We start from the raw sequence: 15,423 nt of genomic DNA, 5'->3' as shown, positions 1-15,423 counted from the left end.
CGCTGCATAAGAGGAATCAACACCACAGAGAACCCAGAAATGATCACGAAAGCCAGAACCTACAGACCTGAGTCAGAATAAGAAAATACAGACAGATCTTCCCATCCAAACGTCTCATCTGAGATGAGATTTCAGGAAATGGTGGTTTAGAATTCTAAAGTATTCCCTTTAATGAGAGTCCTTCTTGGGAAGCGGTTCAGGGATTTTCTTCCCTCACTCAGAGTGAAACCAGAGCCGGGCAGATCAAATGTGCAGACAGGTCCGTTCATTCACAGCAAAGCTGCAATAAACCCTGTTTGATCAGCGTTCACTGTCAATATTTGGAAGCTCAATGATGAAATGACTGTTGTTCAGAAACCTGATGGTGCTCTTCGTCTGCATGGAGGGAAAGCATGTTTATTGACTTACTGAGTCCAAATCTTTAGAAGCTGACTCAGCTCAGTGCTGCGGCACAAACCGTCTGCAACACGAGTGACAGTCAACTCTATCAGGGACTGACGCCATTTTTGGCTTAAACTCCATCTACTACATCTGTTTAGTGATTCTTGTTGAGTGATTATGTCAGATTCTGGTGCTGGTTTGGACTGGAAATGTCAATCAAATGCTGTTTCTGCTTTTGTTGCTCTTCTTACCCCAACTTTAGAAAACGCCAAATGTTGAAAAACAAACTGAAATGATTAAACATTTAACTGAAACAATTTCATTCTATTTAAAACTTTGTTTTGGGAAATTCAAGGTATTTTACCAGATTTTAAATCGCTTCAACTTCTCTTTGTGTCAGAAGTCAGAACTGTCTCCAGAGCACTGAATGCACTTCATCTCCCAGCAACCCCAGCTCACAGGTCCTGGATGCTGCACACCTGACTAGGGCTGTGACGATAACCGCATCACCGCGGTGATGGGATCATCACCGCATCACCGCGGTGATGATCCCATCACCGCGGTGATGGGATCATCACCGCGGTGATGGGATCATCACCGCGGTGATGATCCCATCACCGCATCACCGCACGTTTTTTTTTTGTTAAGTTTTGCATGTGGCGCGTGAATGGAGCTATAATAAACACATTAAACACATTCATCTTTCCTGATAATTGACTTTTTCCACTAGTCCTGTGTTCAGACTTTCCTTCTTTTTTTCAGACTGTTTTCTCCTTCTCTCCCACCGCTCTCTCTCATAGGCGCGCGCTCTCAGTGCCTCCGCGCTGCACGTGCCACGCTGCTCCTTTACACACAGGAGCGCGTTTTCAGAAGCAAACAAACTCATTCTACAACAAAAGTTTTCGTCTCGCGAGGAAATATGACAAATTTACTGCGTTCTAATTGTTAATTTACATTGTATTCATTTCCGTTTCAAGCTGCGTGCGTTCTTAAGGGCGCGCGACACGGCCGCCCGCCGGAGGATTTTGTGTGTGTAGGGAGGGAGGGGGGGTGTTATTAGGGGGGGTGTTATTAGGGTTCAACTCCCAATGTTAAACTGCCTAGGATAGAACAAGGGTTAATGAGCATTTTATCTGTACCTGATCTGTGTTCTGATCCTGGTTCTGATTGTTTGCCTGCCCCGACTCTTGTCTGGATCCTGACTACTCCTGCTTCTTCTCTGATGCTCTCATGCCGGTTATTGATTTAGATTTGTGGACTAAATCAACTAAAAAACATTTGCATAGAACGATGAAGGAAATAATTTTAAGTTTAATTCTAACAGTTTGTATTTTAGCTCTGTTTTTCCCTTTTTGGAAGCTTGTTTTGAACTTCTTTCTAGGTTTGAGATATTAATGACTATCAAATAATTTTCTTACTTTCTAGTGATTTTCTTCTTATGATTAGAGTTTGTTTCCTATTTTAGACTCCCTGTCAGTGTAAATATTCTGTTACACAACCATTTGAGACGAGAACTGCAATTAAACGACACAATAACCGGTAATGAGGCTTCTGTGCTGGACAGCAAGTCATTTATTCTGGATCAGACTGATCCAGTCATCTCATGTTTGAAGGCTTCCTTCTTCAGATGGTTCCATCGGATGGAGATCAGCGCTCAGATGTTTTTTGGCCAATCGTGATCCATGTTAGCTAGTGCAGTTCCCTGATGGTCACTTTTCTACCAACCTCAAAGTGGTAAGTTTCCACCTACCCCTGAGCAGATTTGGGATGTCCAGCATCCTCATCAGCCTTGGAGTCGCCGAGCAGCTCCTCTGCTGACTTGCTACCATCCTCATCCTCGTACTCTCTGACGTCATTCAACTCTTTCACCTTTAACACTTTTACTACAAACACCACGATGAACTGAAGGAGGAACACAAAGAAGATCAAAAGGATTATCCTGGAAACGTCCCGGCGACAGAAATGTTTGGGAGAAGTTCTCACCAAGAACCAGTAGATGTTCATGAGCAGCAGGGCGAAGAGAAGAGCGTTGAAGAAGAAGTAGAAGGGGATGTTGGGGACGGACTGGATGCTGGACACGCAGGTGGCGTACAGCACTTTGAGAGGAAACCAGTAGAGACGGAACCAGAACCTGAAAGATGGAGACCAGAACACAGACTGAAGCGGGTCACATCCCAGTGAAAAAGAAACAGACAAAAACAGTGACGCAGCGGCAAACGGCGCTGGCGAGTAAAGCGGGGAACGAGACACAGAGGATGAGTCATAAGCCAGTCTGAATCCTACCAGGAGACACTGAAGCTGACCGAGCCCAGGTTGGACAGGACGTCGTTGAGCAGGTGGTAGCCGCCTCCTCTGGACTTCAGGTAGATGTTGACCTTGGTGAACTCCAGCTGGATGTCGTTGATGTCGTGCAGGAATAACACCAGAATGCCAACGTTGTGGTACCTGGAAGAGGCAGGAAGCTGCCTTCACTACAAATGCAAACCTTTTGAATCCGATTTAGGTCTTACAGGTCTGTTTTATTCGTGTGCTTTTCACTCTGCTTAACTATAAAAGCAAAAATACTCTTCATTCCTTAAAAACTCAAACGTGAAGACAAGGAGGTTTCAGTTCTGCTGCTTTCAGTGGAGGGTTCCCAAAATAAATCGAAGGTTTTCTACGTCTACATTTGTTCTATCGAGGTTCTGCATTAAAGGACGATAGAAACTCTTAGTTTGACTGGAGAACCCAGGAATGAACTGTTTCTTTGTCCATTTTGAAGGACAGAACTTAAAAGCCACCAAACAAATGAAAATAAAAACATTAAAGTTAGAGTTTACAACGTAAATAAATGAATGAATTGACGAAGGAAAAAAACACTGGCCAAATTTGAGCCTGTGGGTCTCCAGGGTAAAACTGAACCATATATTACAGCATTGAACTGCAGAGCATTTTAAAGCTTCAGATTTATTATTTAGTAATAGTAATAGTGGATTTAAAAAGGTACATTAGAATGAAACCACAGGGCTTTACATGGCTAAGACAGCTAAAAATAGCCAAAGGCTGGTTTTCATCTGTGGTTCCTGACCATGATGTGAAAAAGCAGAAATCCAATAAAATCACTTATAAACGATGCAAATAGATAAAATACAACATACAATTAAAACAACATTAAAAGATTTCCTCTATCTTTTAGTTTAGGGCAGCTATAAGTGGACAAGCCACAATTAAAACCAATTTGTGAAGCTCTTGAATGTTCGTACTCAAATCTCCACTTTATCGGTTCACACTGGGCTTGGAATAAGACGTAAAGCTTGTTAGCTAAATTGATTTTTCTACATTTTTAGATTTTTGTTGTTTTGTTAAACACAAATCTCACCAAAACAAAACCGTGAGCAAAAATTGATATTTGAATCAAATCATGAAGAAAGTGTACGGCTGAAAAGTTTGACCTGAACGCGTAGGAGAAGCTGATGAGAGCCAGCGTGATGATGTGGTGCACGACCATGACGGCAGAGTCCTTCCTCCACTCGTCCATGTTGACTGTGGCGTAGATGGAGTGACCGTAGAAGCTGCCCTGGATCAGGTAGGCGATGGCGATGTCCGTGGGCACCGTCATTCCGCTCTTCCAGTCTGGACGAGCACAGAACAACATTTGTTAACCTGGACTTCCCCATTTGCATCAGGTCAAATGTCAAAGAATGAATGTGTAAAAACACTTTAATGACAAAGGGTTTGGGATAAAAAGTCTTATTTATTTCTATTCTGCCTGTAAACTATAAAGCTCTAGACAAAAACAAAGCTGTAACCCTTGTGCTATCCTAGGCACTTTAACATTGGGAGTTGGGTCATCTAGACCCACTAGACAGTGGGGTCATCTAGACCCACTAGACAGTGCTCTGAACCTTTTTACTTCAATGATTTGTGATCTTCACTGGTGTCCATGGATTACATGAAATCTTTCCACCTTTATCCACCTTTGTCATGGTAGGGAGAACACCTCAATGGAAGGGGGCGGGGGTGGGGTGGGGGGGTCATAGGATAGCACAAGGGTTAACAACTGAAATTTCTCCTCCATATCAGTCAGAATCTTTTATGCTGCTGTGAAGCTGCAGTTCTGCAGTGTTCGCCTGTAGGTGGCAGCACTGGCACTCATCTTTCTGACTGCTCTTTCAAATATTATCCATGATTCAAATCACAACTTTTCTAATTAATGAATTCCAGCAATAAATAAAAATGTATTTCTGCTTATGGTGCAGGCTTTTTGATTGCTGACTTTTTGTTGTTGATGGAAACAAATAATAAACTAAAGGAGCTGCATTTCCAGAAGAAAACGCAGGTTTGAACGCTGTATAACTGAATGAAAGGGAAACTTAAAGGGTAAGAATTGGCCAAAAGAAACAAGAATAATTAAAGAAATGAAAGCAGAAATGATCAAAGTTGAGTATAAATAAAGTGAAAACAGCACAATAACAAACAAGATATTTTTGTGAAAAATGACAGTGCCGGGTATCAAACCAACGAGCTTCTGCACCAAGGATTCCCCATGTATTTAAATGGAGGGAAAAATCCTGGAAATCCTGGAATATCTGGAAAAGTTCAAGGATTTGAAGGACCAAAAGTCACAGCTGGAAAAAGCTGAAAGAGCTGAACATTTGAATAGTTGAATGGTTGAAATAGCTGAAAAATAGGAGATAAGCAGGGAAAAAATGAATGAAGATATCAGAATAAAGAAAGAGAAACAGGAAAACAACGGTTGAAGGCTTCATAGCATCAACCATATGTGTGGTAACTACCAGACTGGATACCAGATAAGACGTCTTACTGCGTGAGGTTGGCATTAGGAAGAAGGAGGGATCAGGTTTAACCTAAAAAGAAGTCAACAACTCCACGGCGGCGCCGAGCCTCTGTGCATTACTATTGTTATCTTTAGGTTTGTATCATATAGATTGTATTATAATCATTAACGTGTTTAAAACAAATGAATTAAAAAAAGAAAACATGTAGATTGCCTAATAAAGGTTCAAACTTCATAGCTGGTTCCTGTGTGGGCCGTCACAATATCTGCCCCGTTTAATACTCAAAGTGCCTCTTTGCCCCCACAGAGTCTGCAGTTGCAGTCTGTCGTTTTCATTAAATTCAAATGACCTCAGCTCCTTATCACTCAGGTCAACATTAGTCTGGGTTGGTTACAACGGATCAATAATTCATTTTCTTCCGTGAGCCTTTCCCTGATCTTTTTTATGATCTAAACATTCACTTGTGGACAAAACAAGACTGAATAAATGAAAGAATTGCAGTCTTACTGTAGAAAACAGAGGGCGGGTCGTGGAAAAAAGGGTAGGAGGTGAAGAAGAGCAGGTAGGAGCTGTAGGACCAGGACATGGTGTAGAAGACCAGCTTCCACGAGCTCTCCGGCATCTTGGCAGCATCTTTGGGAAGCAGCCTGCAGCGCTGAGCGAGAGGCTGTGGAGACGGAGACGGAGACGGAGACGGAGACAACCAGTCAGGCCTGCTCAACAGCTCATCTCTACAAAGTCTTCATGCAGCCTCAACCGTTGAAAGTCATTCAAAGAAACAAACGTTTTGGCTGTTTAATACTTTGTGTCAACAAGTCTGAAGAAATCCAAAAGCAAAAATTAAACAAATTATTTGAAAATTAAACACACAATAGCATCAAGAATCCCGATTTGACATGTTGTTGAAAACTCTCAGTTTTTCAAATGTCTATGATTAATTGTTGTTTTAGTTTGTAATAATCTAGTCATGTGTGTTTGGGATTTTAAATATGGTCCCCTGAAAGCAACAGGAAGCAGAAACAGAAATCCACAGGAAGTGGACAGAAAGACAAAACATGAGATCCGTGACCTGGAACTGAAAACAAGTTTTGGTGGAACTTCACTTTCTTCAAAGTGGACATCAACGATTTGAATTCCATATTAATTTGGAATCATATTTCAGGACTTTTTTCAAACTTGACATCAATAAAATTCCCACATTCAGCTGTTTGTCTGCTTATCGCTCAATATCTGGCTTCAAATGTGCCACCAGAAGCACAATAAACCACATTCAATCCTAAATCTGCAGTTTCTATGCTTTTTTATTTGGATCAGTTTGTGGGACACTTTTTTATTTTTTTTTATGTATTTATTTGAATTAGGACAATGCATATTAAACAATGTTTCAGCAGCTGCTTTAACAGAAATATGCCAGAATTAGCACAGGAGCTAAATTTCATCCGTTGTCCTAGGGCAGGATAAAAATATCAACAATTACATTTACAACACAATAAAATAGCAAAATATTAGAGGTAAAAATATTTACAAAGGTTATTACAATAAAAGGCAAGTCTAAAAAGTCCAAGAAAGTCAAAGAAAAACAACAATAACTAATAATGTCTGCAGGACTGGTTTGTTTTCAGCCATTGTTTAAGAGCTGTTTGGAAGGTAGGGTAGTTTTCCCAGTTCCTAATGTGCTGTGGCAGCGTATTCCATAACTGTGTGCCTCTAATTGACACCACTGTTTGGCTGAATTTAGTCCTGCGCCTTTGAACATTACAGTCCCCTCGAGTTAAAGCCCTGGTGCCTATTCCAACATTTTTTTTTTTAACTTATAAAATCTAACAAGGGTGGAGGGGCCAGCCCATTCAAAACTTTAAAAATGAGACAGGCATCCATGTACATTTTATAACTTTCAAGATCCATTATGCCATACTTGGTTAGAATGTCACAGTAATGATAACGCAGAGGCTTTTTGTCTAAAACTTTCAGGGTTTTCTTGAACAGAGACTTGAGGGGTTTCAAAGTGCTTTCATGTAGTAAGACAATAAGTTATATGACTAAAGATCAATGAATGAATATAAACCTTTGCAGCCTCAGTAGTTAGAGAAGACCTTATTTGTATAAAATTTGACAGATTAAATTTAACAATATTGGATATTTTCTTTACATTGCTTTTAGACCTCAGACCAGTCGCACGCACATACGCACACACGCACTCACACACTGAAGGAGGAGGGTTTGGGGAAGAGACAGAAGGAGCTAAAATTGTGTGCCTTGTCTAGGCTACCCCACCTTGGTGGGACACAGCCTTGGTAAATAAAAAAAAAAAAAGATCTTTAAAAGTTAAGTGTGAGTCAAAGATTACGCCAAGATACTTGAATTGTTCTACAAATTCCAATCGCTCCCCATTGACCACTACAGATGGTTGTTCTTCCCTCGTTGGCTGACGTGAAAAAAACATACATACAGTCTTTTTAGTATTGAGATGTAAGCATGACCTTTGGAGCCACTGAAAGACTGGAACCATTGGATTGGTCAATATGAAGTCCTCTTTTTAGCCATTTCTAAGTTTCCTAGTGGTATTTTGATTATGACCACCTAAACGGTGCAGGCTTTCAACAGAAATTGGATCCATTTGTCGACAGATGCATCAGACTGGAGCGCAGCAGGGGGCTGCCGGTCTGCCCAGCGTATTTTCTACGTCACAAATGTCACCTTTCTCATTGTTTTGCCTGCTGCTGAATGCTCAGAAATGCAACGTTAAGCTTAATTTTCATCATACTCGTCCTCCGTCGTCAGGCAAAGCACTTGTTATAAAACACCATTTTTATGGGAGTGGCTCTTTAAAGGTTAAAATGATCAAACTGCTGTAAACTGGATCACAGCTGCATGTCTCCTACAGTGCAAAAGTCAGAGCACTCTTGAAACCACCGCCAGCTGTAAAGATATTACAAGATGCATTGTCTTATGCGACGCATGACTTATTTACACGCATGCACTAAGCCACAAGGCTGCAGAACACCGTTAGCATGCGATTGCTGCATTGTTGAAGAGTCTGCTGATGGTTTGAGATGCAAGCGGAAATACAGGAAGTTGAGGACAAGGCTTCAGATGCACTGATGCGCTCTGATAATGAGGCTCCACCCACTCCACTTTTAAAGAAACTGACGGTAAGTCTAAAAATATGAGCATTGAAGGTGTTTTCCACTGACCCCCGCAATTCAAATGTAAACTAGAGACCAAATAAAAGCTTCATCAGCTTGGTGGCTATTGATACAGGCAGGTGTTCAGTGTTTCATAACTGTCATGACAGGAAACCAAACCCACGTCATGCCCACGTGCACACACATGCACACACATGCACACACACTGTAACTGGAGGCAAGACGGTGAAAGTTGCCCGTGTCAGTGATACCGCCCATCTCAATCAGTTGTTCTCAAGCTGCTGTTCCACGCGTCCGGATGCCATCAGATTCACTAACCATCAACATGAAAATTTAATGCAGCCACTGCTGCTGCCTCTTGAAAGCAGCAATCCAATCAGCATGTTACAGCCGTGTTAGACGCACACAAAGGCCGCCGCCGTCTTTAGCTCACTTTATTTTGAAACTGTACATTTTTTTGACTCTTTAGTCCAAACAAAGATGGGGAGGGAAGCTCACAGGACGAGAGATAAAATGCAAAATATTTGGTGGCGTTGACACATGTGGAGAGGCACCCACCAGGCAGGGGCCTCGTTGGGACAGCTGATTGGGCGAGGTGGTACGTGACGGGGTCTACATGTCCCGATAAGGGAACAGAGTGCAGGACGCTCTCCACATTCCTTTCAATCTCTCAGAACAACGCCCCCCCCCCCCCCCCCCATCTGCCCTCTCTTCATCAGCCGATTTCCTACTTCTTCCTCATTTTTCTTTCTTTCTTGGCCTTCTTTAGCTCCCTTCTCAGCCCCCCCCGTCTTTCTCATTTATTTATAGAAGCCAGCTGTCACCACGGCCAAACCCCCCCCCCATTCTTTGACACACACATATTCACACAGGGTGAGGCGGCCAAAACCACCACACCAGAGGCTGAAACCCTTGAGTTCTTCACCACCATGAGTGAGGATCCTGGCTTCAGAAGGAAACATCCCAGTCATTCTGTTGTTTCTGCAGAATCAGACATTGTCTCTGTCAACATGAACATCACGGCCCCTTTATTAGAAACACCTGTCCATCTGCTCGTTAACGCCAATCATCCAATCACATGACAGCAGGTCAATGCATGTAGACGCGTCTGTCACGACGGTCTGCTGCTGTTCAAACAGCATCAGAACGAGGGAGAAAGGGGACTGAAGTGACTTTGAACCACGGTTGTTGGTCTGAGTTTTTCAGAGCCACGGGGGGGTAGCTATCCCCCCAGCAAAAAAGCGTTGGTCCCATTTTTGAACAAATACCATTAATAATAAAGATTAATACACCACCAACACAAACACCTTTAAGCATTGCAAAATTAACAAAAGCAACATTTTTTGAATTGCATTGTGTCCATTGGCCCCCTGTGGGCTCTCAGGAATTTCTACACATTTTAAAATATTTGATCAGTGCTGTACTTTAGGAATAGCACCTCAGCTAAAATAACTACTGTTTTAATATGAATACCAATAATAATACAACAGTTTGAAATACATATTTGGTGCCTTCCCCCCTGCTGCTCTCATTTGGAATCCTTCTAAAACCTTCTGGCCCCCCAATCAAATCCTCTGGTTCCACCGCTGATATCATGGAAATGCTTTTAACTTGCATTCCTTCATTCATCTTCTTCCGTTTGTTCGTTTCAGGGTCACAGGGCTGCTGGAGCCTATCCCAGCCACTTCTGGGCGAAGGCAGGGGACACCCTGGACAGGTCGCCAGTCTGTCGCAGGGCAACAAACACCCACGCACTCTCACTCTCACACCTAGGGACCATTTAGGTTGACAAATTAACCTATGAAGCATGTTTTTGGACGGTGGGAGGAAGCCGGAGACCCCGGAGAAAACCCACGCATGCACGGGGAGAACATGCTAACTCCACACAGAAAGGCCCCCCATTGATGTTCTGGTTCAGGTCCCCCAGCCGGGACTTGAACCAGGGGCCTTCTTGCTGTGAGGCAAGAGCGCTAACCACTGCACCACCGTGCATTAAAACGTGTCTTTTTTTCCAAAACAAACCCTTTTTTCCTGTTTTTGATCTTTCTAGGGCGAACTGCTCATTTGCTTTCTTAGCGAGTTTTTGAGACTTTACATCAGGAAGATGGTTCTGGAGAGTTCTGGAGAGTTCTGGAGAGTTCTTCCAGGGAGTGAACTGTTCCTGAAAATGTCTGTATCTCCTTTTGAATCAAACTTGGTGGGATTTTCCAGTAACTGTCCTAAAAGGTTTTAAAGAAACCCCATAGAACGGAATGCAGGGCAGTGAGTCCGTTTTTGTGCTCCAAGCTTTTAAACACGTAAAATAAAAGTAAATTAGCTTCAGGTTCAGATGTGACTTTGTTAGTCTGTCAATAAACTCAATTCCCCCCCCCCCCCCCCCCCCGCCCAACAGGGCAAAAGCAGGTCAATGCGGTTAAGACAATCATCTCATCTTGTGTCAGGGAAATGCTCTTCCCTTTAGCCTTCACGTTGCTGTCATGTAGCAAACACCAAAGCTTTAGCATCACATTGACCAACATTTCTGGACTCAAACACGTTCCTGCAGAAAGGCTTCAGCTGAAATGTGGAAGAGGAAACAGGAGATACTGTTCTTTGAAAAATGGCGCTGCAGGCCTGTCGACCAATGAAAGGTTCCCTCAGCGACCAGCAGGGTTTCTGCCAAACCCCAACGTACCAAGAAGAAGGAGAAAAGCCCCCCTCCATCTTGCTCACCCCCAGCGTCGTCTGAGTTTCTCACTGCTGAGAGTTTTTAGCTTTAAGCAGTTTACTAAAAAACAAGAGGCCACTGAGAGTAAATGGACTCTTGCATAAGAAGACAAAGTGGGTCAGTGAGTTCAAATGCCCACTCATGAGTGGATGTGTTCAATCAGGCCTAATCCCATTCCCCCCTCTTCTTGTGATGCACCTTTTCCATCTTTGGTTTCCCAGAGATCTGTTCTGGATTCCAGCAGCGTCCCTGCTGAACGGCCTGCCTTTCATTTTCTGACCGTCTGACTTCTTCCACCTGAAGCGATTCCCATCTCAAACCGTCTGAGGCTGTTACGCTCTGTCCGGTTAGTTTATGTCCTGAAAAGAGGGCCGGCTAAACCATCAATGACGCCATCTTTAATCCAGCATTTGAGACTGACGGCGCAGGGCTAAAGGCAGAAACACCCGTAAAGCAGGGATGCCGCCACATGCGGCACATTCAGCTGTTTGGCTCGCCAAACTGGAATAAATTGGATTGATCTTCTTTCTCTTTCGGCTTTTCCCATCAGGGGTCGCCACAGCGAATCATCGTTTTCCACCTCACTCTATCATGAACATCTTCTACCCTAACGTTAGCCAACTTCATGTCCTCTGTTAAGACATCCATATATCTCCTCTTTGGCCGTCCTCTTGCCCTCCTGCCAGGCAGCTCCATCTCCAACATCCTTCTACCAATATATCCACTATCCCTCCTCTGAACATGTCCAAACCATCTCAGTCTGGCTTCTCTGACTTTGTCGCTAACACAGGCAACATGAGCCGTCCCTCTGACGTACTCGTTCCTTATCCTGTCTAACCTGGTCACTCCCAAGGAGAACCTCAACATCTTCATCTCCGCTACCTCCATCTCAGCCTCTTGTCTCTGTCTCACTGCTACCGTCTCTAACCCATAGAGCAGAGCTGGTCTCACCACTGTCTTGTACACCTTTCCTTTGAGTCTTGCTGACACTCTTCTGTCACACAACACTCCTGACACTTTCCTCCACCCGCTCCAACCTGCCTGCACTCGCCTCTTCACCTCTTTTCCACACTCCCCATCACACTGAACTGTTGACCCCAAGTACTTAAACTCCTGCACCTTCTTCACCTCAGTCCCCTGTAACCTAACGCTTCTACCTTGATCCCTCTCGTTCAGACACATGTATTCTGTCTTACTACGACTGACTTTCATGCCTCTTCTTTCCAGAGCAAACCTCCACCTCTCTAGCTGTTCCTCCACCTGCTCTCTACTCTCACTGCAAATTACGATGTCATCCGCAAACATCATTGTCCAGGGAGATTCCTGTCTTACCTCGTCTGTCAGCCTGTCCATCAGCATAGCAAACAAAAAAGGACTCAAAGCTGATCCTTGGTGTAGTCCCACCTCCACCTTGAACTCCTCTGTCTGACCTACAGCACATCTCACCACCGTCATACTTCTCTCATACATGTCCTGAACTACTCTGACATACTTCTCTGCCACTCCAGACGACCTCATACAGTACCACAGCTCCTCCCTCGGCACCCTGTCATACGCCTTCTCTAAATCTACCAACACACAATGCAGCTCCTTCTGACCTTCTCTGTACTTTTCCATCAACATTCTCAAAGCAAAAATGGCCAAACTGGAATAAATTGGATTGATAATTCTCATTAATGATTGATTTTCTCTGTGTTTCTGGTGTCTCCCCATGGATAGTGCTCTGCAAATACATCGATCTTTTTTAAAGTGCAGGAACCTTTTCTGCGCTCATGGGGTGTCAGAAAATGTGCTGTTTTCCTGACGTTCCTGTGCGTTTTCCCAGTCAGACAATCGTTTTTACGATCGTCCCAGCATCACATGAATGCAGCATTTCTCTAATTTTCCCCTGAGGAACATCGACCCATTGGTGCAATTGGCACTGAAATGAGAACAAAAGCCACAGATTTGAAATAAAAACTCACAAATGTTCTGTTTTAGAATACATATGATCAATTTAAAGAAATGAAAGTTAGTTTTTGTCTCCATTCCATGTTGTTTCTTTCTCTTATGAGGTGAAATACCAAAACGTGCCCCGCATCTGTTTCCTTCTGTCAAAATTTAGAACCCTTTGTGGCCCACTAGTCCAAATGTTTGCCCCCCCTGGGCTAAAATGTGCATTAAGTGGACTAGCATGAGGGGTGAGTGGTCTTTTGGTGCCGTGTTAAACTTGCCTTTAATTGATTAGAATATTTTTGTGGTCTGTACTTTCTGACTAAGCGACTGAATGACAATTTCGGGAATTTCTTGTGCATGTCTCACAATGACAAAAAGAAGTCTATTCTATTCAAATTAACCAATTAACCACTTAACCACTCAAACTTCCACAAACTTCCTTTTATGGTGCAGAGAATGAAAATGTTTGCAAGCTTGACTGAATTGCTGCATCCTCTAACAGGAATGTAACTCCTGAAGACCTGAAACTTCCTGTTCTGGTCCAGTTCTGGTCGTTCTGGTCTTGTTCGGGTGCTGTTTTGTTCTTGTCTTGTTCTGGTCCTGTTCTGGTCGTGTCCTGTTCCTGTTCTGGACGTGTTCTGGTCGTGTTCTGGTCTTGTTCTGGTCGTGTTCTGTTCCTGTTCTGGTCTTGTTCTGGTCATGTGCTGTTGCTGTTCTGGTCGTGTTCTGGACTTGTTCTGGTCTTGTTCTGTTCCTGTTCTGGTCTTGTTCTGGTCGTGTTCTGGTCTTGTTCTGGTCGTGTTCTGGTCGTGTTCTGGTCGTGTTCTGTTCTGGTCGTGTTCTGTTCTGGTCGTGTTCTGTTCTGGTCGTGTTCTGGTCATGTGCTGTTGCTGTTCTGGTTGTGTTCTGGTCGTGTTCTGTTCTGGTCGTGTTCTGGTCTTGTTCTGGTCGTGTTCTGGTCGTGTTCTGTTCTGGTCGTGTTCTGTTCTGGTCGTGTTCTGGTCGTGTTCTGGTCGTGTTCTGGTCGTGTTCTGTTCTGGTCGTGTTCTGGTCGTGTTCTGGTCGTGTTCTGGTCGTGTTCTGGTCGTGTTCTGTTCTGGTCGTGTTCTGTTCTGGTCGTGTTCTGGTCTTGTTCTGGTCGTGTTCTGGTCGTGTTCTGGTCGTGTTCTGTTCTGGTTGTGTTCTGTTCTGGTCGTGTTCTGTTCTGGTCGTGTTCTGGTCATGTGCTGTTGCTGTTCTCGTTGTGTTCTGGTCGTGTTCTGTTCTGGTCGTGTTCTGGTCTTGTTCTGGTCGTGTTATGGTCGTGTTCTGTTCTGGTCATGTGCTGTTGCTGTTCTGGTCGTGTTCTGGTCGTGTTCTGTTCTGGTCGTGTTCTGGTCGTGTTCTGTTCTGGTCGTGTTCTGGTCGTGTTCTGTTCTGGTCGTGTTCTGGTCGTGTTCTGTTCTGGTCATGTGCCGTTGCTGTTCTGGTCGTGTTCTGTTCTGGTCGTGTTCTGTTCTGGTCGTGTTCTGGTCGTGTTCTGTTCTGGTCATGTGCCGTTGCTGTTCTGGTCGTGTTCTGGTCGTGTTCTGTTCTGGTCGTGTTCTGTTCTGGTCGTGTTCTGTTCTGGTCGTGTTCTGGAAGCTGCTTCTCAGAGTCACCTTTAAACCCCATTCTGTCACAGATGCCCTGGTGGCTTTTCCAGGCTCAGGGCAAATAGGATTTAAAGGCTAATCCAACGGATGGCAGAGTTTTAGACTCTATACATGGGGGGTAAATATGGCTCACTGCAACAACCCCAGAGTTTTCTGGAACCTTCTGGTGCTGGAATGCAGAAGTTCCTGATTATTTCTGAGCCCTGACTTTATTTCCGTTCATCACATAGACGTAAGAATCCAGTAACCAAGATCCTGTTCGGTTTTATATTTTTAGGTTTTCATTTTTAGTTTGTTGGCTGCTGCTTCCCAAAATGAACTAACAAAAACTAAATGTGTTCAATTAAGTCCGAAGAAAACTATTCCTGGACAGGTTAGGTCGCCAGTCTGTATGTTTTTCAGTTCCACTTTTGAAACCAAACATTGTGGTGTTTTTGTGAAACGGTGCTGGATCTCTGTTGTGGTTCCTGAAGTGTTTCTGTGAAAAACGTTATTCAGAGGATTTTCAGCGATCTTTGTTGAAACTTAAAAGCCTCAGTTGGCGTTCAGCTGCATCGTCATCAGCTCCTCGCCGAGATGAGACTCTGAAGGAAAAGGAATGCTTCTGATCAGCAAAAAGACAAAAACTATCAAAGTTCTGCTCAGAAATGGGAGTGAAACTGTGGGACAGAGCAGCAGTAATGCAGAGTTTAGCCCGCCCCCTCTTCCCCTTCCCGTCATGACATGCAGCTCTCCTGCTAAACAGAGGAAACTATGACCTGCACACTTCCACACGATGCCCGTTCACTGGAAACCTCACGGAGAGCGGCATGCTGGGAAGTGTGGAGCTATCATTTGATTGA

At 43.8% G+C, this 15,423-nt stretch overlaps 1 protein-coding gene across 1 annotated transcript in view; it reads right to left on the bottom strand.

Moving 5' to 3' along the window:
* cers1 (ceramide synthase 1) overlaps positions 1-15,423 on the bottom strand; it is a 30,193-nt gene that overhangs the window by 3,808 nt on the left and 10,962 nt on the right. The window contains exons 2-6 of the mRNA XM_004068382.4: positions 5,667-5,826; positions 3,813-3,993; positions 2,665-2,826; positions 2,365-2,512; positions 2,132-2,283 (exon numbers count right to left, since the gene is read on the bottom strand). Coding sequence (XP_004068430.2) covers positions 2,132-2,283; positions 2,365-2,512; positions 2,665-2,826; positions 3,813-3,993; positions 5,667-5,826 — 803 coding nt within the window. The remainder of the gene's footprint in view (positions 1-2,131; positions 2,284-2,364; positions 2,513-2,664; positions 2,827-3,812; positions 3,994-5,666; positions 5,827-15,423) is intronic.

This window comes from Oryzias latipes, chromosome 4, assembly GCF_053564925.1.
Source record: "Oryzias latipes strain Hd-rR chromosome 4, Olatipes_Hd-rR_3.1".
Taxonomy (NCBI): Eukaryota; Metazoa; Chordata; class Actinopteri; order Beloniformes; family Adrianichthyidae; genus Oryzias; species Oryzias latipes.
The sequence above is the reverse complement of the archived record's forward strand: the minus strand, read 5'-3'. Positions and strand labels throughout refer to the sequence as shown.